General features: G+C 45.5%; 2 protein-coding genes across 2 annotated transcripts in view; both read right to left on the reverse strand.

The window, feature by feature from the left end:
• The window catches only part of LOC311018753 (stonustoxin subunit alpha-like), a 136,592-nt gene extending 121,442 nt beyond the window's left edge, over positions 1-15,150 (reverse strand). Inside the window, exons 1-3 of the mRNA XM_084017826.1 lie at positions 14,460-15,150; positions 12,620-12,743; positions 10,253-11,922 (exon numbers count right to left, since the gene is read on the reverse strand). Of these exons, the coding sequence (XP_083873952.1) occupies positions 11,390-11,922; positions 12,620-12,743; positions 14,460-14,489 (687 nt within the window). The 5' untranslated portion in view covers positions 14,490-15,150 and the 3' untranslated portion in view covers positions 10,253-11,389. The remainder of the gene's footprint in view (positions 1-10,252; positions 11,923-12,619; positions 12,744-14,459) is intronic.
• The window catches only part of LOC311018579 (uncharacterized protein), a 722,019-nt gene that overhangs the window by 679,639 nt on the left and 17,103 nt on the right, over positions 1-25,277 (reverse strand). The window lies entirely within an intron of this gene.

Consider the following 25,277-nt stretch of genomic DNA (forward strand, 5'->3'; position numbering starts at 1 on the left):
AATTCAGGGTTACACATTGACGCAGAGTGCAGAGGGCTCCGTGGTGCTAGCCAGATACTATTGTAAGGGTCCACCTACCACATTACCGTGCTCCCTACTGTTGTGGCAATGAATTGCATAGCGACACGGTTAACCCGACAGAACTTCAAAGGTCCCATGACTGTGTCCAAGCGACTGGGTGTCCAGTGTGTTGGGTCATTTGCCGTTGTTATACTGGGCAGCCAGCTGCCAGTTCTGCCGTCGTTTTTGTGGTTAGGTCCACGGATATAAACAGACGGCGGTATACTGGGGTCTGTTTTGGACAGCCAATTTGATGCCTCGGAGGGTACACTTATTGCCGTGCTTCACGTCACATCACATGTTTATGCCAACTTCAATGGCAGCCAAGTGGGAGCTTTTTGGAAAAGAAGGAATATTACACCTCCCTTTTAGATAGACAAGGCGGCAGATTGCAGCCTTTACCTTGCTGCAAATGTGCCACCTGGTCTATCTAAAAGGGGCTATTATGTAACCATGAATTGGACCTCAGTCCTCTTTCTGTTCCCACTTCTCCTCCCCTCTGGAGATCTCTGCTGCAGTATGGGTCCAGTAGTTCAAAGTCACTGTTTGACAAACAGCACAGAAAATAAACCAAACCTTTATTTATCAGCTTCAGACGACATATATTCAAACTTGAGTCAGAAGACTAGTTGTTGGCTGGTCTGCATGTTCCAGCGCAAGGCCGTAGCTACCATTGAGGACACCGAGGTCATGTCCTCGCCATTTTTTCACTGATTTCACTTTCCAATTTTTAAAAGTTGACTTTTTTTTCCTTCCATAACCAAGGGAAAATAAGTATAGCGGTACAGCTTTTACAGCTGTTATAGAGCGTGGTCGCAGGTATTATTACAATGTTTCCATTTCATTGTCTTCGCGACAAGTCTATTTTTTTCTCACGAGATATTGTTTTTAACATTCATTTTATGCCGACCGGGGGCGAGCGCGCACGCTATCAGGCACCGAAAAAAAACTAAAAAGGAGCCGGTTAGAAATGAAGATAGGAAAAGCACAAAGAATGTCCAGGAGACCCGTCCTCACGAACGAGGGAGGATCAGATCAGATGGTGGCACAGGTTTAGCGATGAGGAAATCGTCACTGTCAGCTGCACATTCTGTCAGCAGGTCCGCTCCATGCAGACACTTTACAATTGATTGGTGCGACTGTTTGATGTGATTTAAAATAAAGATTATTCTGTGAATTCCGGGTTCGTTGTGGTGGTATGTCTTCTTGATGCTCAGCCAGGTACACAGGACAATCAAACGGAGAAACGGAGACGTACTTTTCAGTGTTTACTTTCTTAACTAGCCGGCTTCATCACCATGACTGCGACCAAACAATCACAACTACTAGGCTACTGAACCAATCACAGGCCAGGGGAACAGGGTCTATGACACACACGTAGGAACATGAATAGGACGATACAAAATATCTAACAACTAATTTACATCTGTCAACAATTAATTAAATTTACTATACCCAAACATATCCCAACTTAACACTATTTCATTGGTTTGTGGTTGGGAATTATTGAAACAGGGTGATAAGCAAGTGCAGAGCAGTGCAGGGATGTAAAACCAAGTGTTTCTCAACCTTGGGGTCGAGGCCCCAAGTGGGGCCGCCTGGAATTCAAATGGGGTCGCCTGAAATGTCTAGTCATTTAAAAAAAAATTACTGATAATAATATATTTTTTAACTAGTCTAATTATTATTATTTTTTAAATTATGATTAAAAACACCACACAGAATCTTAAATAACTGTATTCTATACTTTTACTTTCTCAAATATCGAGTTCAAATAAAATGCAGCATATAGCCTACTTTTTTTTTTATTGAAACAGGGTTCTTATGGTGATAAGCAACTGGTAGAGCAGTGCAGGGATGTAAAGCCAAGGGGGCCACTGAGTCTGGAAAACCTACAGTGGCATGGCATGTAGTGGTGAACCTTCCCTTGCAGTCTTAAAGCAGTCCCCTTAGGATGCAGCTAATATATTGTAATAGAACAGAATCAACCTTTATTATCCACCAAAGGTGTAGAATTGTCTTGGGATCACCATTTGCAGAAGATAAAGCACTAATTATACTAAAATCACAATGACAACATACTGGATTAAAATAAGTCAAAATAACAGTTTGCTATGTTAGGATGGATAATTCATATTGTGCTGGACTTTATTTTTTAATATAGCCCTAACATGTTATTATGGTAGACCTATGACTCAGTTGCTTACACTTGTTTCTAAAAAAAAATCAACAGAGGAGGAGACAGGAGAGAAGGATGAGGAAATTGGGACAGTGTCAGGAGGAGAAGAGAGAGAGAGGGCAGGAGAAGTCACCAGTCAGGATTCCCAGTCAGGAGGAGAAGAGAGAGAGAGGGCAGGAGAAGTCACCAGTCAGGATTCCCAGTCAGGAGGAGAAGAGAGAGAGAGGGCAGGAGAAGTCACCAGTCAGGAGGAGAAGAGAGAGAGAGGGCAGGAGAAGTCACCAGTCAGGATTCCCAGTCAGGACGAGAAGAGAGAGAGAGAGAGGGCAGGAGAAATCACCAGTCAGGATTCCCAGTCAGGAGGAGAAGAGAGAGAGAGGGCAGGAGAAGTCACCAGTCAGGATTCCCAGTCAGGAGGAGAAGAGAGAGAGAGGGCAGGAGAAGTCACCAGTCAGGATTCCCAGTCAGGAGGAGAAGAGAGAGAGAGAGGGCAGGAGAAATCACCAGTCAGGATTCCCAGTCAGGAGGAGAAGAGAGAGAGAGGGCAGGAGAAGTCACCAGTCAGGATTCCCAGTCAGGAGGAGAAGAGAGAGAGAGGGCAGGAGAAGTCACCAGTCAGGATTCCCAGTCAGGAGGAGAAGAGAGAGAGAGGGCAGGAGAAGTCACCAGTCAGGATTCCCAGTCAGGACGAGAAGAGAGAGAGAGGGCAGGAGAAGTCACCAGTCAGGATTCCCAGTCAGGAGGAGAAGAGAGAGAGAGGGCAGGAGAAGTCACCAGTCAGGATTCCCAGTCAGGAGGAGAAGAGAGAGAGAGGGCAGGAGAAGTCACCAGTCAGGATTCCCAGTCAGGAGGAGAAGAGAGAGAGAGGGCAGGAGAAGTCACCAGTCAGAGTCAGGATGCTCAGTCAGGAGGAGAACCTGGTGCATGCTTATCCCAAGCCCATGACCCAGCAATTTACAAAGGCCAGAGTCACTACTCTGATGAAGATAGGCAGAGCATTCTCCAGAACAAATGGAGCAGAATCCAATATAAATATCCTCAAAGGCAATTTGGGAAAAGGCTCCTCAGATACAATGTGGAGTGGGAAAAAAAATACCCCTGGTTGCGATACTCTCCATCTGAAGATGCAGCATATTGCTGTGTGTGCATTTTGTTTGGCAAACAAAAAGGGTCAAATGCCACATTCCAGAGGGAGGGATTTAAGGACTGGAAGAATGCTGTAGGTGAGAAAAGGGGGATCATCCAAAATCACGGAAACACTCCAGGGCATATGGCAGCTTCTGATCCGGCAGAAAACTTCCTTCATGTATGTAAAGGACAAAGGAGAGACATACATTCTGTAATCAGTAAAACATATTCAGACAAAGTTCAGACCAACCGTAACATCTTGCTTTCGATCCTTGACATAATACTGAATCTTGGAAAGAGAAATATTGCATTCCGTGGCAATTGGAATGGAGAGACCCTTGAAGAGGATGGCAACTTCCAGCACTTTGTTAACTGGAAACCCAAGTTTGATGACACACTTAAACTACACCTTGAGACAGCACCTCGGAATGCTACATATGTGTCACCATCAATTCAAAATGAATTGATTGCATGCTGTGGGGCAGAGATCCAAGAAACAATTATTCAGAAAATCAAACAATCAAAATACTTCTCAGTTTTGGCAGATGAAACAGCAGATATAGGTGGAACAGAGCAGTTATCTATTTGCATCCGTTATGTATCAGAGGTTTTTGAGATACAAGAGGATTTTCTGGGTTTTTGTGCACTTGACAGGCAGGATGCTGCATCCATCACTCATGCCATCCTAGCACAGTTAGAGAAGTGGGGGCTCCCTATTGCTTTTCTGCGGGGCCAAGGGTATGACGGTGCTAGCACCATGAGCGGTAGGTTGGGTGGTGTTCAGAAGAAGATAAGGGAGCTTCAACCACGAGCCCTTTTTACTCACTGCCGTAGCCATGCCTTGAATCTTGTGGTGGTCCATGGATGCAGTGATGTCCCAATCGTGAGAAACACGATGACTACGATTGAGAAAATAGCTGTTTTCTTCTCAGCATCGGCTACAAAGAAAAACATGCTGCAAGACCATGTTTTGCAGGAGCAAGGTGAGGGGGCCAGAGGAGGAATCCCTTTGATGTCTGATACCAGATGGGGGTCCAGAATTAAAACAGTGGGTGCCTTCCTCTCGAAGCTCCATCCCATTTACTCGGCACTGCAAAAAATTGAAAGTGATGGAACACGCCTTAATTCAGAAAAGGCCAGCAGGCTGCGAAACAGCATAGAATCGTTTGATACGATCATTACTGCAGTAATAGTCCACAAAGTTCTTGGCTACATACTGCCACTGACAACAAGGCTGCAGTCACCAAATGTGGATCTATTAAGCGCCTACAAGGAGGGGCGAGAAGTGGCTGAGGTCATTGAGAGCCTGCGCTGTGAGGAGAGATTCAGCTCCATTTATCAAGAAGCAGTGCGGATGGCTAGCACCATTGATGTTGCCCCTGTTAAGAAACGCATAACAACAACACAAAAACACAGAAGCAATGCACCTTCAGATTCAGTTGCAGAGCATTATCGAGTGAATTTGTTTCTTCCTTTCCTCGACCATGTCACTAGAGAACTGAAGACCAGGTTTGCTGAAGGCGATGAACCAGCGCTGCTTGCAGCCCTCCTAGTGCCGAATGCCCTGCCACAGCTGACCGACAGCAAAGAAAATCTTCTCCTGTCATGGTACAAAGAGGACCTGCCCCAGCCTGATGCTGCAGAGCAAGAAATACACAGATGGAAACATCATTTCAAGATGTATACTGGACATCTCCCTGAATCAGCAAAGGAGACACTGCAGAGCATTGACATGGGCTGTTATCCCAATATTCAGTGCATCCTTTGCATGTACCTCACATTGCCAGTCACCATTTGCTCCTGTGAAAGGTCTTTCTCAGCTCTACGCCGACTCAAAAACTGGCTTCGATCTGGCATGGGGGATGAGAGGCTGTCTGGTCTTGCTCTCATGCATGTACACAGAACCATGGCGGTAGATCCCATGAAAGTCCTCCAGAGGTGGGATCCTTAGTCCTTCAGTGGACACTAAGGACTAAGTGTCCACTGAATTGATAATGATGACATGTTCATGTACATTGCCTATGTCTGTTTATTAGTGTATTCTTTATATCATTACAGTTAGTGGTGAGAATCCACTCCAATGAAGCCCAGGAGAAAAAAGAACAAGATCCCCACCTCTGGATTACAAGCCAGCTGTTCCATAACACCCCCCCCCCCCCCTCAGACACAGACACACACACTCTGTGTTCTATTTGTTCCTTTTGTGCAAATTTTTGTGAAACTCAAAACAGTGGTTTCTCTATGTTTCATTGCTGCTGGAAATGAACACACACACACACACACACACACACACACACACACACACACACACACACAGTAGTATAGGCCAGGCCAGCCATATACAGATGTTAAGGAATTTCAAGACATGAATTTTCATTCCAGTCAATTAATGATAATCAAGTTAAAACCTTCTCTCTCACACAGTTTAATATAAAACCTCATGTTCATCCACTTAACGTCAGAATTACATGACTGTTTATACAACCAGATGTTCAGCATCACTTGATGTTCCACCTCTTCCTTTTCAATCAACGACAAAATGAACGTTGCAGTTCAACATGTTAGTTATTACTGAAAATAAAAGTGTAATTAGCCACACTGATCTGTTCTATTCGTGCTTATTTCTTTCTTTTTGACCTTGGGGTGGGTCAGGGGGGCAGTTCAGGCCAGGAGGACTTTTGTTTTGAGGGTTGAGTTGGGATTGACCTCGGTATTTGAAAAATCCTGGCTACGGCCTTGACAGCGTCATATCTATCAAAAAGAGTTGGATTAATTTGAAGCCTTCTCATTAGATTATCAGATCTGTTTTTAGCTGTAACATCATTTGAAGACATAGTTACATGCTCATTTTTCCAGGGCAGTCGGACTTCGTATCTGCCGTCAACAAACTTCACAGTTTCTTCAAATCTTTTCAGAACTGTTTCATCTGTCTGGGAATGTAATTCTTCCTTACCTATTCCGAGTGACTCCAGTTCCCAAAACCTGCCCAACTGGTTGGAGAGGGTTTGATCTGCTCAACACAGACATGCAGCAGTTCAACGTCAACAGCTTCGGTGACAAGATTCAGTGTGGTGACCTCTCCTTGCACAAGCCATCCAAACACACTTTCCAGCGCAACAAGTCCGTCTTCCAGCTTTTCCATTTGACCAGTGACAATTCTCCAGTACTGGTCTCCTCCAATTAGGACTCCCAGTTCTTCTGATTCCATTCCTCTCACGGGAACATCCGCCACAGGCATTCCTTTTGACTCCAAATCATTTCTTATCGTTTCACTTGCCATTTTAATAATTGAAGAGCTCACCTTGGGCGTCTCCAGGAGCTGAACTTTGATATTCTGATTATTTCTGATGTTCCTTAAACTCACCTTCACCTTCTTGCATGTCAGTCTTTGAGGTGTTTTGGAGCCAAATACAAAAACATGAAGTGTTTCTTTACCTACTATTGGCAGGTTAAGTGCTCTGGATATGTCTTCTGGAATAAAACTACGTGAGCTCCCTCCATCTAAAAGACATCCAGCCACCTGACTTTGAGTGGGTGCGTCTATCCAAACGGTAGCTGTTTGGAGTAAAACTGTACTACTCATAGAACTACTGGGAGCTGCACTTGCTATCACTGCATCTGCTGTAAGATTTCGGGCAACTTGCTGTGTGCTTTCTTGTCTCTCTTCTGTGTGTTTTTCTTGTTGATTGGCTAATTGAGGACAGACTACTTTGTGGTGTCTTCGTCCACATTCTTCACAGGTAATTCCCTGCGTCTTACAATGACGTGCTATATGTCTGCTGCCTAAACACACAAAACACTTGCCTTCTTTTCTTCATTTTTCTCTCCTCAGTTCAAGAGTCAGTTCTGTACAGTTCTTAGATCTCTGATGGTTTCCTCCACAGAATATACACTTTGGCTCATCTCTGACGCTGACAGCGTGAAGCGAGGCTGTAGAGGCTGTGTAAGATCTCCTTTTTTACGGTATTCTTTTCTCCACATAGGACTTTTCCCATTGTTTCTCTTTATCTGGTTGGTGCACATTCTGGGTGAGATTGGCTGCTCTTTCACGACTTTCAACCTCCTTTTGGAAGAACGTCATCAGGCTTTGGACACTGAACGTGTTGTCATTATTTGCATCATCTCTTTCACTAGCGTTTTGACGGGTGAACTGCAAAGCCATTTCTTCTGGTATCATCTTCATGAGAATAGGGCAGAGCAAGTTGCCATAACTGTCAGAGACTACTCCCATTGAGCCTAAACTGCACACTTGTATCTCGATGTCATCATATAGCCTGCGTAAAGCTGCGACATCCCAGGCCCTTTTTACTGGTGTCAGATTTAATAGCTTATTCATATGTGCATTTATGATGAGATCTTTACGCCCAAATCGGCTGATAAGCATTTTCTTTGCATTGTCATCATTTTGGTCTGATAAAGAAAGTCCCATAACTACATTAGCTGCAGTGCCATATAAAAACGACTTCAAATATGTACATTTATCAGACTTGGTTAGACTCGCATTATTGTCAACTGCTGTCTCAAACTGGCTCCAAAAACATCTCCGGAAAACTTCTCAATGACCAATTTTGGCAACTTGCCTGCTTGTCTTCTCACCTCATTGTTTGAATATTGGGAAGTCACTGAAGCTGCGCTCTGATTGTCGTCCATATTTCTCAGGATGCGTTTTATCCGGGTCTTTCTTGACATGATTCGATCCATGTATTCAAAGGCTGAATTAACCTCATCTTCCAAATCATCCCCTGCTGTCTCCGCTTCAATGTCATGGTCACTATCCATTAAAGCTCTTTCTCTCGCCGTCAGATGCTCCAAATATTCATCCAGCAAATCTGTGCTGGGATCTTCTTTTTCAACCTCCCGATCAATCTTGTCCAAGAGTCGTGTCGTAGCGGCCCGTATTGCTCCCCTTAGTTCCTTTTGTCTTTGCAGGTTCGACATGGTTGCTTTGTCCTATTATCCGCGTCTTCAGCTGTCATGCATTCTTTTTGTTTCTTCTCCCGGGTTTCGGCACCAAATGTAAGGTGTGGATATAGGAGGAGTGGAAGTTGCAGGTAAAAAAATTTACACTTTATTTCCTATACTTTAACAACTCTAAAATCAGGGGAAAGGGCAGGGAAAGAGTTCTGTGTGGCGAGAGTAGCCTTCTCCCAGTGGCGTCTCCCAGGTGACGCACATCAGGTCCTAATGAGCTCTGAGCGCAGACGCACTCAACTGCGGCCTCTCCGCGGCTCCTCTGAGGAACTGTCCAGGGTGCTGAAGGTGACAGGTTAGAACCGCAACAGGTTGAAAGCAGAACCCCACCAGTGATGAATGGATGGACATGGTCTATGAGATCTATGTTATGGAGAGGAGATCTTTTTCCCTCAAAGTGGAAAAAGAAAGGTTTTACAGGATCTGGACCAAATGGACTGAGTATGTAAAACCAATGAGATGTGATTTCATATGACTGTACTTGGGCATTGTGTGAACCTGTCCTCCCTTTGTTTGTGTGTGTGAGTGTTATTTGGATTGTCTCAAGTGGTCCCCAGTTCTGTTCTGTTCTGATACTGTTCTCAACTAAAACCAGTAAGAGTCAGAAAAACATTCCAGAAGGCCAATATGGACCAAATCACATGGACTTCCTGGAAGCATCTTTATCTGTCTTTGAATGACTAAGATTGGAATTCATGTATGTGATGGTAATTTGCCTTTCTAAAGAAAAAGATCATTTCAAAACAATAACATGGAAAACCATGCCAGATTGTGAAGACAAACTTTATTCTGTTCTTTTCTTCCTCTAAAATAAAACTTGCATCAAATGAAAATGTATGAACTCTATTTGAATTCCAATGAATAGTAATTTCTTGTTTTCATGTTCAACTATCCATCAGAGTAACATGAGAGAGAAAGGGAAGCATGCAGAAGAGTTGAGCAGAGGTGGAAGGGGATACATTGCACATCTCATTCCAAACACTGAAGGATCTTCTGGATCAATACACGATCACAAACACTTCATTGACAAGTATGTTTTCACACACAAGGAATGTGACGTGGTGATTGGTGCAGAACAATACACACAGTCAGATAGTAGAATGACATCGTTACATCATTATGAAAACGGAACATTTACAATAGAATATGTGGAACTAATATAGAAGAACAGCTTCAATGATGTCAGCCATTCAAGGGTCTAGACCTCTGGGGGACCACAGTCTCTGGTTCCTCACATAGTCTGCTCTCTGGACTAATGTGAGCTACTATCTAGACCTCTGGGGGACCACAGTCTCTGGTTCCTCACATAGTCTGGTCTCTGGACTAATGTGAGCTACTATCTAGACCTCTGGGGGACCACAGTCTCTGGTTCCTCACATAGTCTGGTCTCTGGACTAATGGGAGCTACTATCTAGACCTCTGGGGGACCACAGTCTCTGGTTCCTCACATAGTCTGCTCTCTGGACTAATGTGAGCTACTATCTAGACCTCTGGGGGACCACAGTCTCTGGTTCCTCACATAGTCTGGTCTCTGGACTAATGTGGTCTACTATCTAGACCTCTGGGGGACCACAGTCTCTGGTTCCTCACATAGTCTGGTCTCTGGACTAATGTGGTCTGCTATCTAGACCTCTGGGGGACCACAGTCTCTGGTTCCTCACATAGTCTGGTCTCTGGACTAATGTGAGCTACTATCTAGACCTCTGGGGGACCACAGTCTCTGGTTCCTCACATAGTCTGGTCTCTGGACTAATGGGAGCTACTATCTAGACCTCTGGGGGACCACAGTCTCTGGTTCCTCACATAGTCTGCTCTCTGGACTAATGTGATCTACTATCTAGACCTCTGGGGGACCACAGTCTCTGGTTCCTCACATAGTCTGCTCTCTGGACTAATGTGAGCTACTATCTAGACCTCTGGGGGATCACAGTCTCTGGTTCCTCACATAGTCTGGTCTCTGGACTAATGGGAGCTACTATCTAGACCTCTGGGGGACCACAGTCTCTGGTTCCTCACATAGTCTGGTCTCTGGACTAATGTGAGCTACTATCTAGACCTCTGGGGGACCACAGTCTCTGGTTCCTCACATAGTCTGGTCTCTGGACTAATGTGGTCTACTATCTAGACCTCTGGGGGACCACAGTCTCTGGTTCCTCACATAGTCTGGTCTCTGGACTAATGTGGTCTACTATCTAGACCTCTGGGGGACCACAGTCTCTGGTTCCTCACATAGTCTGGTCTCTGGACTAATGTGAGCTACTATCTAGACCTCTGGGGGACCACAGTCTCTGGTTCCTCACATAGTCTGGTCTCTGGACTAATGTGAACTACTATCTAGACCTCTGGGGGACCACAGTCTCTGGTTCCTCACATAGTCTGGTCTCTGGACTGATGTGATCTACTATCTAGACCTCTGGGGGACCACAGTCTCTGGTTCCTCACATAGTCTGGTCTCTGGACTAATGTGGTCTACTATCTAGACCTCTGGGGGACCACAGTCTCTGGTTCCTCACATAGTCTGGTCTCTGGACTAATGTGGTCTACTATCTAGACCTCTGGGGGACCACGGTCTCTGGTTCCTCACATAGTCTGGTCTCTGGACTAATGTGAGCTACTATCTAGACCTCTGGGGGACCACAGTCTCTGGTTCCTCACATAGTCTGGTCTCTGGACTAATGTGGTCTACTATCTAGACCTCTGGGGGACACAGACCCAGGAGACAACATCTGGTTCCTGGCTGAGACTCTTTAGAGACACAGATTCTCATCTTTGAATTGACTCTGGATGGATTGTCTTTGTCTTCTGACACCATGTAGGGAGTTGATTTGATGATTTTATGTGTATACGTGCATATTTTTATCTGATCTGTTTATTTGATTCCTTTTATCTTTCTATTCTGTACTTTTTATTGTGTTTTATCTTGTGCAGCACTTTGGAAAACCTTGTGTTTGTTAAAATGGGATCTAAATAAAGTGGATTGGAATGGATTGGATATGTAATCACAGCGTGTGAAAAATGAGCTTCACGTTCGGTGTGAACACGACTTCAGAGCTAAAGACGACGCAGAGACACTGATGATCCAGACCTGAATCCAAACCCAGGATAAAGAGGTTCAGTGAATGTGGTGTTGATGGTGTGGAGGTGGATCAGTTTGTCAGAGGAGACTTTGTAGAAGGTCAGAGTGCCAGCAGGACAGTCCAAGTACACTGCTACCACACCAGAGGGGGAGGAGGAGGAGATGTCTGTTTGTTCCTTGTTGTGACAGACAGAGTAACGACCAAAGTATTCACCATCATCACAAAACAGACTCCAGGACTGATCATTCTCTCCAAACTCAGAGTCGTTTCCTCTCCTCTTGATTCCTCTGTAACTCACTGATATATAAACATCTCCTCTCCACTGGACCTCCCAGTAACAGCGACCAGTCAGACCGTCTCTACGCAGCAGCTGAGGCTCTGAGACAAATCTGTCTGGATGATCTGGATATGACTGGTCGTCGTCCACATATGTCACCTTCCTGTTGTTGTCGTCCAGTTTGAGTTTTCTGCTGACTGTGTTTGTGTCCAGTTCCAGTTCACAGACATCTGATGGAGAGAACAAACACAATGCAGCTAAAGGTTCATCTCTGTCTCCCACTAAACTACGTCCCCATACAACTCATCTCCACTCTCTATTACGTTTCCATGGAAACAACGTGTTTTCTGGACCCAACGGTCAACGTTTGAAACCGTCTGAAAAAACCTTAACGAACAAAACAACAACGCTACAAAACGACATCGTTGGTAGTAAAAATATCACAGTTGGGCCTAAAATGAGTAAAGATTGAAACCAGACCAAACTGTGGTCTGGTCTGTGGACTAATGTGAGCTACTATGGTAGAGCTCTGGGGGACCACAGACCCAGGAGACAACATCTGGGTCCTCCATTTAGGATTCAGGGACGTCAGGACGACAGGAGGACCATCTCAACGCTGAGACGCTTTAGAGACACAGAGTCTCAGGAACTTCTCTCTTCACTTCAAATATTTAAACTCACACAAACACCACAACAACGGGAATGTTGGGTATTCGCCTCCGTTGCCGTCCGGCAGGAATTGGCGTCCGTTTGCGTCTCTGCGTTGACTTTGTGTGGAATTGAAGGTGAAAATGTGGCGTTTGGTGTGAACACAACACGACATCTTTACAGCCACGAAGAAACAAACGCTACGTCCTGATTAGAATCGGATTTCAGTCATGAACACGTTCAAATCTGGAGCAGCTGAGTTACTGAAGACATACTCACACTTCATCAGACCAGGTCTCAGTCTCTGCTGTCCCCCATGGTCCACCCTGCAGGAAGACATGCAAACACCAGTAAACATGAAGCCCAGCTCCTCAGTCAGAGACTGTTGTCCATCTGTCCTCACCTGAGAGTCCAGTCTGATGTCTGTCCATCTGTCCTCACCTGAGAGTCCAGTCTGATGTCTGTCCATCTGTCCTCACCTGAGAGTACAGTCTGATGTCTGTCCATCTGTCCTCACCTGAGAGTCCAGTCTGATGTCTGTCCATCTGTCCTCACCTGAGAGTCCATCTGTCCTCATCTGAGAGTGTCCAGTCTGATGTCTGTCCATCTGTCCTCACCTGAGTGTCCAGTCTGATGTCTGTCCATCTGTCCTCACCTGAGAGTCCCGTCTGATGTCTGTCCACCTGTCCTCACCTGAGAGTCCAGTCTGATGTCAGTCCACCTGTCCTCACCTGAGAGTCCAGTCTGATGTCTGTCCACCTGTCCTCACCTGAGAGTCCAGTCTGATGTCTGTCCACCTGTCCTCACCTGAGAGTCCAGTCTGATGTCTGTCCATCTGTCCTCACCTGAGAGTCCATCTGTCCTCATCTGAGAGTGTCCAGTCTGATGTCTGTCCATCTGTCCTCACCTGAGTGTCCAGTCTGATGTCTGTCCATCTGTCCTGACCTGAGAGTCCCGTCTGATGTCTGTCCACCTGTCCTCACCTGAGAGTCCAGTCTGATGTCTGTCCACCTGTCCTCACCTGAGAGTCCAGTCTGATGTCTGTCCATCTGTCCTCACCTGAGAGTCCAGTCTGATGTCTGTCCATCTGTCCTCACCTGAGAGTCCAGTCTGATGTCTGTCCATCTGTCCTCACCTGAGAGTCCAGTCTGATTTCTGTCCATCTGTCCTCACCTGAGAGTCCAGTCTGATGTCTGTCCATCTGTCCTCACCTGAGAGTCCAGTCTGATGTCTGTCCATCTGTCCTCACCTGAGAGTACAGTCTGATGTCTGTCCATCTGTCCTCACCTGAGAGTCCAGTCTGATGTCTGTCCATCTGTCCTCACCTGAGAGTCCATCTGTCCTCATCTGAGAGTGTCCAGTCTGATGTCTGTCCATCTGTCCTCACCTGAGTGTCCAGTCTGATGTCTGTCCATCTGTCCTCACCTGAGAGTCCCGTCTGATGTCTGTCCACCTGTCCTCACCTGAGAGTCCAGTCTGATGTCTGTCCATCTGTCCTCACCTTAGAGTGTCTAGTCTGATGTCTGTCCATCTGTCCTCACCTGAGAGTCCAGTCTGATGTCTGTCCACCTGTCCTGAACCTGAGAGTCCAGTCTGATGTCTGTCCATCTGTCCTCACCTGAGTGTCCAGTCTGATGTCTGTCCATCTGTCCTCACCTGAGAGTCCAATCTGATGTCTGTCCATCTGTCCTCACCTGAGAGACCAGTCTAATGTCTGTCCACCTGTCCTCACCTGAGAGAGTCCAGTCTGATGTCTGTCCATCTATCCTCACCTGAGAGTGTCCAGTCTGATGTCTGTCCATCTGTCCTCACCTGAGAGTCCAGTCTGATGTCTGTCCACCTGTCCTCACCTGAGTGTCCAGTCTGATGTCTGTCCATCTGTCCTCACCTGAGAGTCCAGTCTGATGTCTGTCCATCTGTCCTCACCTTAGAGTGTCTAGTCTGATGTCTGTCCATCTGTCCTCACCTGAGAGTCCAGTCTGATGTCTGTCCACCTGTCCTGAACCTGAGAGTCCAGTCTGATGTCTGTCCATCTGTCCTCACCTGAGTGTCCAGTCTGATGTCTGTCCATCTGTCCTCACCTGAGAGTCCAATCTGATGTCTGTCCATCTGTCCTCACCTGAGAGTGTCCAGTCTGATGTCTGTCCATCTGTCCTCACCTGAGAGTGTCCAGTCTGATGTCTGTCCATCTGTCCTCACCTGAGAGTCCATCTGTCCTCATCTGAGAGTGTCCAGTCTGATGTCTGTCCATCTGTCCTCACCTGAGAGTGTCCAGTCTGATGTCTGTCCATCTGTCCTCACCTGAGAGAGTCCAGTCTGATGTCTGTCCACCTGTCCTCGCCTGGGAGTCCAGTCTGATGTCTGTCCACCTGTCCTCACCTGGGAGTCCAGTCTGATGTCTGTCCATCTGTCCTCACCTGAGAGTCCAGTCTGATGTCTGTCCATCTGTCCTCACCTGAGAGTGTCCAGTCTGATGTCTGTCCTCACCTGAGAGTGTCCAGTCTGATGTCTGTCCATCTGTCCTCACCTGAGAGTGTCCAGTCTGATGTCTGTCCATCTGTCCTCACCTGAGAGTGTCCAGTCTGATGTCTGTCCATCTGTCCTCACCTGAGAGTCCAGTCTGATGTCTGTCCACCTGTCCTCACCTTAGTGTCCATCTGTCCTCACCTGAGAGAGTCCAGTCTGATGTCTGTCCATCTGTCCTCACCTGAGAGTGTCCAGTCTGATGTCTGTCCATCTGTCCTCACCTGAGAGTGTCCAGTCTGATGTCTGTCCATCTGTCCTCACCTGAGAGAGTCCAGTCTGATGTCTGTCCATCTGTCCTCACCTGAGAGAGTCCAGTCTCCAGTGTGGACCCTCCAGTCCAGCAGACAGCAGCTTGACTCCTGAGTCTCCTGGATGATTGTAGCTCAGGTCCAGCTGTCTCAGATAGGAGGGGTTGGAGTCCAGAGCTGAGGCCAGAGAAGAACAGCCGTCCTCTGTGATGAGACAACCTGACAGACTGAAGACACACACACTTCTGTCACTTCTGGGGACTTTTAAACTGAGAAAAAGTCATCATTCTCTGTTGTTGTGTTGATGTTGTACTGGGTGGGATAAGCGTGGCTGAGTGATGGACAGAGACGGATAGAGGAGGACGAGAAGTCAAGAAACAACAGTAGAACCAGTCTATGTGGTCTGTCTTCAGACCTGGTGTCCCAACAAAGATCTGGCTACTGATTTAAACCAACTAGCAAAGAAAACTGTAATTCAATAACATCTCAACTCTGTTTGTTGTCAGTTTTCATATTGAACTGGAGGAATTAAGTAACATTATTAATTAAATAACAAGTATTCTGAGAATAAAGTCAAATACAAAACTTGGAGTCTCAGAACATATCAGACATTCATGTGTTCAACTGCTCTTTTAGAGCCGCCATGTGAACTTTAGCAAAAGTGTCTTTTCAGGAATAAGAGCAAAGAAGTGAATATTTGGTGCATGTAAACGGATCATTGGAAGCTTCATAGGTAAACTTCTCAAAGTCCTTGAGTCTGACCTGAGAGTTTCCAGTCCACAGTGTGGACTCTTCAGACCAGCAGACAGCAGCTCCAGTCCTGAATCCTGCAGGTCGTTGTTACTCAGGTCCAGGTCTCTTAGACTGGAGGACTGGGAGCTGAGAACTGAGGACAGACCTTCACAGCTTCTCTCTGAGAGGTTACAGCCACTGAGTCTGAAGAGGAATCAGAAATGTGTGATGAAACTAGAACAAACAACTGTTCGTCTCCTTGGAATTAACAATGAAAACTCCTCAGCAAGATCGAAAACAGGCTTTACAAAGACTTACCTTGTGTTTGTATTGCAGTCCTTCACAAGACCAACAAGAACATTTCATTCATTGACCTTTAAACTTAACCAGCAAGGATTTTATCAATGAGAAAAAAACTCATCCTAAAACCAGAAATAAATGTAAAATGTGGTAGAAAAGAATTCAATGTAACTTCTGTGGACACTGTTCCAACACTAACTTCACGTGTTCAAACATGATGAGAAAACTCTTTGTATTCCTTGAAAATCATTGATTCTTTTCATGTTTTACTAGATAGAATCTTATCATTCCAAGCAGAAAGTGAGTTCTTCTGCTGCGTTCACACCAAACCTGAAGTGATGTTTGAGTTTGACTGCAGGATGAATTGGTTTTATTTGTGGGATCATTTGTGTTTAGTCACGACACTCATGCTAGACACACCAGCGAGGAGGCGGGGCTTATCTCCATGTAGAAACAACCAGGGTTCCTCCATCACGGATGAAATAACCACTATTGCTGCTTTGTACATGTTGTGAAGTCCCAGATACACCAGGAAACCAAACGCCGTCCTGTCTGAGTTCATAGCCTCATGACGACAACAGCATTTAGAAACGCCAGCTGGATTTGTAAAACTATTCAAAGTTAGAACGGCAGGGGAAAGACAAACAAGACGTTTGGTTTCTTTAGTGATTTTGTTCTTCTGCTGTTAGATCGTTACCAGCAGAAACGGGTTTCATCAGCCATGGAAACAGATTAGTAGCAAAAGTGTCTTTTCAGGAATAAGAGCAAAGAAGTGAATATTTGGTGCATGGAAACGGATCATTGGAAGCTTCATAGGTAAACTTCTCAAAGTCCTTGAGTCTGACCTGAGAGTTTCCAGTCCACAGTGTGGACTCTTCAGACCAGCAGACAGCAGCTCCAGTCCTGAATCCTGCAGGTCGTTGATACTCAGGTCCAGGTCTCTTAGACTGGAGGACTGGGAGCTGAGAACTGAGGACAGACCTTCCCAGCTTCTCTCTGAGAGGTTACAGCCACTGAGTCTGAAGAGGAATCAGAAATGTAGAATAAAAAACAGAACAAGTCTGGCTTACTTCGGTGCTAATCCCCTTCACTTTAATTATCAGACGGCTGACGGCAAGACACGGAATGTTAGCTTGTGTCTGGTTGTAGCATTTATTCACCGACAAACATGCGGTACCCACAATACACTGCTGCACACTGTACCACGCTGTAATCTAACCGATGACTTCATACTCACCGTCTCACTCTCTCTCTCTTTATACTTCAACGTACAGAGAGCCAACAGTGTGAATGCATTAAAAAGATGAATGTGTTAAATCCACAAATGAATCATCCCGCGTTAACACGTTCATTTTGATGCCCAAATATTTAAACATCAAACTGCAGAGAAAAGAGTTGGGTTTCCTTTAGTGATTTGTTCTTTTGCTGGAAGTCGTGAGCAGCAGAAACTGTTTCATCAGCCATGGAAACAGATTAGAAGAGGTGGGTGGCCAGACGCCCAGGGGTCCGTGAGCTTGGGAGTAAGGCCGGCCGCGGGGGCACTTAGTCCAAACATGACAACGTCCAGACGGGAACACCGGACATCTACTGCATAACCATCACATCTATCTATCTATCTATCTATCTATCTATCTATCTATCTATCTATCTATCTATCTATCTATCTATCTATCTATCTATCTATCTATCTATCCATCCATCCATCCATCCATCCATCCACCACTATCCTGTATTCATGACGACTGAAGAGAATGTTTTGAACACAGAATGTTTGCAACGACTAAATTGACCCAATTTGAGGATTATTAGTGTTTCTTGTGGCTTAATTAGCCTTAATTAATGTTATTTTGTAAGGATTTTGTGGTTTAATTGAAGGGGTATTGTTTGGTAATATCTGAATTTGCACATTGATATTTTATATTTTTGTCTATTTTACGTTCAGGTTCTGATTATTGAAACAGTAAATCAGCAAGTACTCAGTACTTGAATAGTTTTTTCACTAAATACTTTTTTCCTCAAGTAACTATTTGGATGACTACTATTTATTATTTACTTTTTGCTGTTTGGAAAACCGATCAAATCATTCAGAATGCAGATAGAACCTTGTAATTCCATGGTGGTTCGTTGTATTTTGAATATAAAAACTATATTTACAGAGCTTTGCTGGAGGCTTGGACCACCGGCAGCAGCCTCAGAAGAGCCTCCTCTGAAGCAGAGTATTTCTTCAGGTCAAACACGTCCAGACGTTTTTCTGACGACAGTAAGATGAAGACCAGAGCTGACCAAAGAGAAGGAGGCAGTTTATAGGAGGAGAGAAGTCCTGAAGTCATGAACTGTTGGATCTCCTCCACCAGAGAACGATCATTCAGTTCATTCAGACAGTGGAACAGGTTGATGCTTCTCTCTGGAGACAGATCCTCATTAAGCTTCTCCTTGATGTACCTGACTGTTCCCTGATTGGTCTGTGAGCTACTTCCTGTTTGTGTCAGCACACCTCGTAGGTGTTTCTGATTGGTCTCTAGTGACAGACCCAGAAGGAAGCGGAGGAACAGGTCCAGGTGTCCGTTTGGACTCTGTAAGGCCTTGTCCACAGCTCTCTGGTGCAGATGTGTTAGTTCAGGTTCGTCTCTGGTGACTTCAGACGCCCCGGAGGTTGTTGGTTCTTCTGCCATCAGATTGACACCAGACTTGATGAAGGTCAGATGGACATGAAGAGCAGCCAGAAACTCCTGAACACTCAGATGGACGAAGCAGAACACCTGGTCCTGGTACAGTCCCCTCTCCTCTCTGAAGACCTGTGTGAACACTCCTGAGTACACTGAGGCTGCTTTGATATCGATGCCACACTCTGTCAGGTCTGGTTCATAGAAGATCAGGTTTCCTTTCTGCAGCTGCTCAAAAGCCAGTTTTCCCAGAGACTCAATCATCTTCCCGGTCTCTGGACTCCAGTGTGGATCCGTCTCAGCTCCTCCATCATACTTGACGTTCTTCAGTTTGGACTGAACCACCAGGAAGTGGATGTACATGTCGGTCAGGGTCTTGGGCAGCTCCCCTCCCTCCCTGGTCTTCAACACGTCCTCCAGAACTGTAGCAGTGATCCAGCAGAAGACCGGGATGTGGCACATGATGTGGAGGCTCCGTGAGGTCTTGATGTGGGCCATGATCCTGTTGGCCTGCTTCTCATCTCTGAACCTCTTCCTGAAGTAGTCCTCCTTCTGTGGGTCAGTGAACCCTCTGACCTCTGTCACCATGTCAACACACCCAGGAGGGATCTGATTGGCTGCTGCAGGTCTTGTGGTGATCCAGAGGCGAGCAGAGGGAAGCAGTTCCCCCCTGATGAGGTTTGTCAGCAGGACTTGGACTGAGGTGGACTCTGTAACATCAGTCAGGATCTCGTTGTTGTGGAAGTCCAGAGGAAGTCGACACTCGTCCAGACCGTCAAAGATGAACACAACCTGGAACCCTTCAAACCTGCAGATTCCTGCTTCTTTGGTTCCAGGGAAGAAGTGATGAAGGAGTTCCACCAAGCTGAACTTCTTCTCTTTCAGCAGGTTCAGCTCTCTGAAAGTGAATGGAAACGTGAACAGTATGTCCTGGTTGGCTTTGTCTTCAGCCCAGTCCAGAGTGAACTTCTGTGTTAACACTGTTTTCCCGATGCCAGCCACTCCCTTTGTCATCACTGTTCTGATTGGTTCATCCCTTCCAGGTGAGCCTTTAAAGATGTCTTCTTGTCTGATGGTTGTTTCTGGTCTGTCTGGTTTCCTGGATGCCGTTTCAATCTGTCTGACCTCATGTTGGTCATTGACCTCTGCAGTCCCTCCCTCTGTGACGTGGAGCTCCGTGTAGACCTGATTCAGGAGGGTTGGGTTTCCGGCTTTAGTGATGCCCTCAAACAAACACTGGAACTTCTTCTTGAGGTTAGACTTGAGTTTACGTTGGTACACTGCACCAGCGGTTCCTGGATAAACAACAAAGGAACCCAGTTAGTGGATCCTACAGACCCTTTTACAGTCTATGAACAAGCCATGTATTAGAGCCATGTATCCCTGTAGTCCTCAGTATGAGTGACTTATTTAATGATTAAATCAGAACTATTGGAGACAATATCAATCAGGTGCAACATGAAATAAATAAAAGACTTTTACAAGACAAACAGAACTGAAGGATATAACCCTTTGAAATGCAGCTGCAAAGCTCCACGAGTCAGTCACTACAACCAGTGGTGGCCTTAGGCTTTAGGGGCCCGTTTCAATACTATGTATGAGGCCCTATCCCATGAAACATTTAATTACCCATATGTTTGCACCCATGCGTCTCTGATGCATTGAAACCTGAAAGGATGCAGCGGCCGCTACTTTCAAATTAAAAGCCCCCGCTAAGAACCCAGTTCTAAACTCCGATAGGGTGCAATGTAACGCTCTTATTTTGAAGACACATTCGTTGTCTACATCGTTTCCTCCGCCGCAACAACTTCACTTGCAGAAGGATGCCAGAGAATTCACAGAGACGCTGGAGAAGTTTGTGATATTTTCATCCCGGATTTTTGAGATGAAGGAATTAAACACCTGTCCCAAATAAACGCCTCGTCTGTGAAGTGATTGAAACAAATGATTATTTGGTATTTTACGGTATGATAACTCCCGGCCCGGGGAGAGAGACACGCATCACAGTGCTCAGCTGCAGACACAGCAGAGAGGTGAGGAGACGCGACGCATCATGACTGACAGGCATCAAGGCCACTCAGCGTTACCTGACCGCCCCGCCCCCAGATACTTCATTCACAAAAACAGGGCCTGTGGAAATGCAGGGAGGAGTCTCATACATTCACTTGCTCACCTGTCTTGCCAAATGCATTGCTTGTCTTTTTGTTGTTGAACAGATTGCAAAGTGGCACTTTTATTGTCTCTGTTTTTGAACTTGATACAAGTTATGACACAGCTGCACTTTTATTGTCTCTGTTTTTGACCTTGCTGTTATTTCACGTTATTGCGTTAGAGTTTAGATCCAGCATGATGTTACTTGATAATCCGGAGGCGCGGAGCGAGCGGGCGTCGGTCGGACAGTCTGATAACTGCACAGGTCCTTCACTCAACTAAATACAGAGAAATGTCCCACACAGTAACATTACAGAACCAAACAACAGTAACGTAGTAACTCTAACTGTCTTTGACAACTTATATGAGGAAAAAAAATACCACAGCTGTACGTGGAGAAGCGTCCGTCCTCCCGCCTGTCCTGCCGACTCTTCCTCACATTTCTGCCTGAAAAACAGCGTCTGTCACCGGCAAAAAACCTTAACTCACCGAGTGTTTGTGATGGAAATGTATTTTCACCACAAACACAAACACCCCGCTGAGTTCAAATCGACGGTTGTGGTGATCTGTTTTAAATAAATGTATTTATTGATTTTATTTTAAATAAATCACTGCGACTGTCAGCCCTCCCGACTTCAGGGAACTTTCCCCCAGCCTCCTTCCCGAGTGACAGAGTCAGACAGCGACCTGATGCCCATTATGGAATTATGTAGGCTACTTTAGCGAGAAAAACCTAACTTTGTCACTTTCCAGGATGTTTGACGCCAACGTCATCATCATGACGTGTACCATCGCGCCTCATTAGGAGCCTCACTTTCTGTGGGAATCACAGGTGATCGGCGGAGATGCTTCGCTCTGTGTGAATCACCATCTGTGGAGAATTGCCGAACCACCGCTCCTGAGATAATGCAGAGACGCTGTTTAAAAAGGGCTAGCCTACAGTTTCACCACAAGTTTCATTTATTCACTCTTTTTGTTTCTTTTGATCGGCCATCCCATCATGTTTGGGGGCCCCCCAGGCCGCCTATGACTACAACACATCACAATACAGCATCATAGAAAGAGACGGTATGATGACGTGTTGAAAATAGTACCGTTGGGTTTTCTAAATATCCTGGTAGACCGTAACCTAACCATTTAGTTCCTACGAGCTGAAAGTCACCAGTTAACACGGTCACTGGGTGAAGTGAAACACCTGTTTCTCTGAAACGGTCGTGATCCTGTCTGAACTCTGTAGAACTTGAGTGTTGGAATATCGATTCTGACATCCGAACATTAACAAACATTGAAGTTGTGTGCAGCCTATTAAGAGTTTGGAAATATGAAGTTCTTCATATTGAATCCTTCTCTTCTTTCCACCATGTTAAATCTGTTAAAATCCTCTTACCCATCAGCACACAGGCAGCCAGCTCCTCCTGCTTCATTCTCCTCAGGAAGTCCACTGTGATCTTCTGAAACGCCTCTCTGCTCCTCCTCTGCTCTTCATCCTCACCGTCCAACAACTCCTCTTCCTCACTCTCCAAGCATTCTGGGTAATCTGGACTCAGGACCTTCTGGATCTTCTTCAGCTCGTTCTTCACAAAAGTGCAGATGTTCTCCTCCAGCAGCTGGAACAGAAGGATAAACTGAACATGAACTCTAAAGAACCCAACATGGGGTTCATGTGTGGGTCTGAGCAGCATGGAGACCACTAGAACCAGTTCAGCATTGAATCTGTAGTGGATGTGGTTCATAGTGAAAGGTGAGCTTGTACATGTACTCACCATAAATATGGAGTCCAGGTGTGTTTGATGCTGCCGGGTAAACGGAACCTCTGAGATCTGCTGAACTCTGTGGAGAAAACCAAGTTCAAAGAGTCACTAAAGCACAGACTGGAGATCACAAGTGGACGTTGTCATGGCGACGTCACCCGTTGGTTTGTGGACTACGGTTTTGAAGCCTCGGGTTCTGATGAACACAAGCGGCAGAGCGGCACCCTGATCAGCAACCTTACTGGATCTGGATCCATGTGGATTCTGGTGTGAAGCTGCTAACAAAGTTAGCTTCATAATTCAAGGTCAACTTTACAGCTACGTGTTAAAGTCATCTTAGTAGCTAACCGTTGGCTTCTCAAACCTGCAGGAAACAGGGGTGGAAAGAGTACAAAAAAAATCTACTCAAGTAAAAGTACTGTTACCTTGATGAAATTTTACTCAAGTAAAAGTCAAAGTACTGGTGTAAAAATCTACTCAAGTAAAAGTAAAAAGTCGCTCATTTAAAATGTACTCAGAGTAAAAGTTACTTAGTTACTTTTAGGGGGGGTGTATAATCTCTCCCCATGCAATAAAAAAGAACAAAAACATACACAAAGCTCAAACTCACTTTTTTATTAAAGAAAACATAGATCACAGATAGATCCAGATTACAGTTCCTCCTTAATTACTCAATGAACTTGCTATTTAGTTTGAGCAGGAGCTGGTTTTCAAAGTTAGTAGAGTTCATTCTAGCTCGGTTTGCAGTGAACAGCAGTCCAGCACAGCTGAAGAGGCGCTCACAAGCAGCAGAAGCAGGCAGGCCAGTGTTGAGTTTGAGAGGGAGCTTTTTGATGAGAGGAAAAGAGTTCAGTAGGTCCATTTTGTCTGAGACACGGGCAAGGAACCCATCTAGCGCACTTGTGCTTTTTGACTTTTTGGACTTCAGTGATGAGAAGAAATCGTCCTCATCTGATGAGTGGCCGACATGCTCCGTCTCATCCTCTGTCATGTGCTCAATGTGATGCTTCACATAGGCCAAACCTGTGTTAAGTGACAAATACACACAAAACACATAGAATATATCAGACATTTAGGCTTTCATTTATGTGGAAACTTAATTCATCAGAATGTTACCATTACAAAAACCAAAAACATGTCTACACTCATGTAGACAGGCTCATTATTTTGTTGCATGTATGATATTGGCCCTGTGCACAGCAGTACACTGCTTTGCTTCTATGCTGAAGAAGTGGAGACTCCTCTTCTCCAAACTGTGTGTGAGGTGACCAGCATCTACAGTAGGTGATGCACTGACTATATCTAGTTCATACATCCCCCATCAATAACCCAAACGATACCTTTAATAATAGTAAGTGATGAATGTAACCTGAATGGCTCTGATTAGTGGTCAGCACAACCTGCAGGATACTTCCAGCCGGCTGAGTTTTGCTTCTAACTGGAAGATCACTGGCAGCAGCCATCCCATGTGTGTGTTTGTCTCTGACTGAAGGATGTTTGATGCCTTCGTCACAGGCTTCATCACTGTGCAGTACTGGGTCAAGAAGGCGATTTCAGCCGGACTCAGCCTATATGACATAAAGCAAATATCAACAGATAAATATGTTATGATATCAAAGAAATCCACTCATGTTCTATTCAGACTGTATGCTCAATGTGTGTGTATTTATGTACTATTCACCCTCTGTGTTTATGGAAAAAGGTGTAATTGAAAATGTAATGGAGAATGTGTGAGAGAGTCATTATTTCAAACTGAATAGTGATTACATAATGTATTCCATTTCAGGAGTACTCACATTTTCACCTTCAATTTCTCACAGACATTCCTGATGGCACCCTCTCCCTTCTGGTTTATAATTTCTCTGATCCTCTCCACAGCCATGTATGTGGAGTTCCACCGTGTTTGATTTGGCCGTATGAACTGGAGGTTGCACTCTTCTTCCAGTGTTTCTGCAGCCATATGTGAGCGACCTGTTTGGTTCCACAGTCCTTGGCATTTCCCAAAGGCTGCACGTGATAGCCGCTTGTATGCATCATTCTGTTCTTCTGCCTTGGCAGCATCTGTTGTGGCGATTAAGTTTAACAGGTGACACGCGCACCTTTGATGAGGAGGCAGTTGGTATTCAAGACCGTTGTTTTCTTCCAGGATGTTGAATGTGTCTTGATGGGTGACTTTGGGCTCTTCTTCAGAAGAGTCTGACTCGGCTTCCGTGGACGGGCTCTGCTCCCCAAACACGCTGAATGCTTTGATCAAATTTGACCCGCTGTCTGTTGTGGTTCTTACAACTTTTCCCCTTAACCCGTACTGACAGTGAACGTCATCAAGGGCACCTGCTAGCACATCGAACGTGTGGGACCCCCTCAACCTCTGGCATGCAAGTGTAGCGGATCTTCTCTCCAAGGTTTCTTCATCTATCCAATGACAGGTGACCCCTATGAAACTTCTCTGGTGTGCTGTCCAACATTCGGTGGTAGTTGCAACATAACTGACTCCACTGAGGTGTGACACCACAGCCTTCTTCATCTGAGTGGAAGCTGCCTGTATTCTGGCCCGGAGAGTCGGTCT

This window comes from Eutrigla gurnardus, assembly GCF_963514095.1.
Source record: "Eutrigla gurnardus genome assembly, chromosome: 1".
Taxonomy (NCBI): domain Eukaryota; kingdom Metazoa; phylum Chordata; class Actinopteri; order Perciformes; family Triglidae; genus Eutrigla; species Eutrigla gurnardus.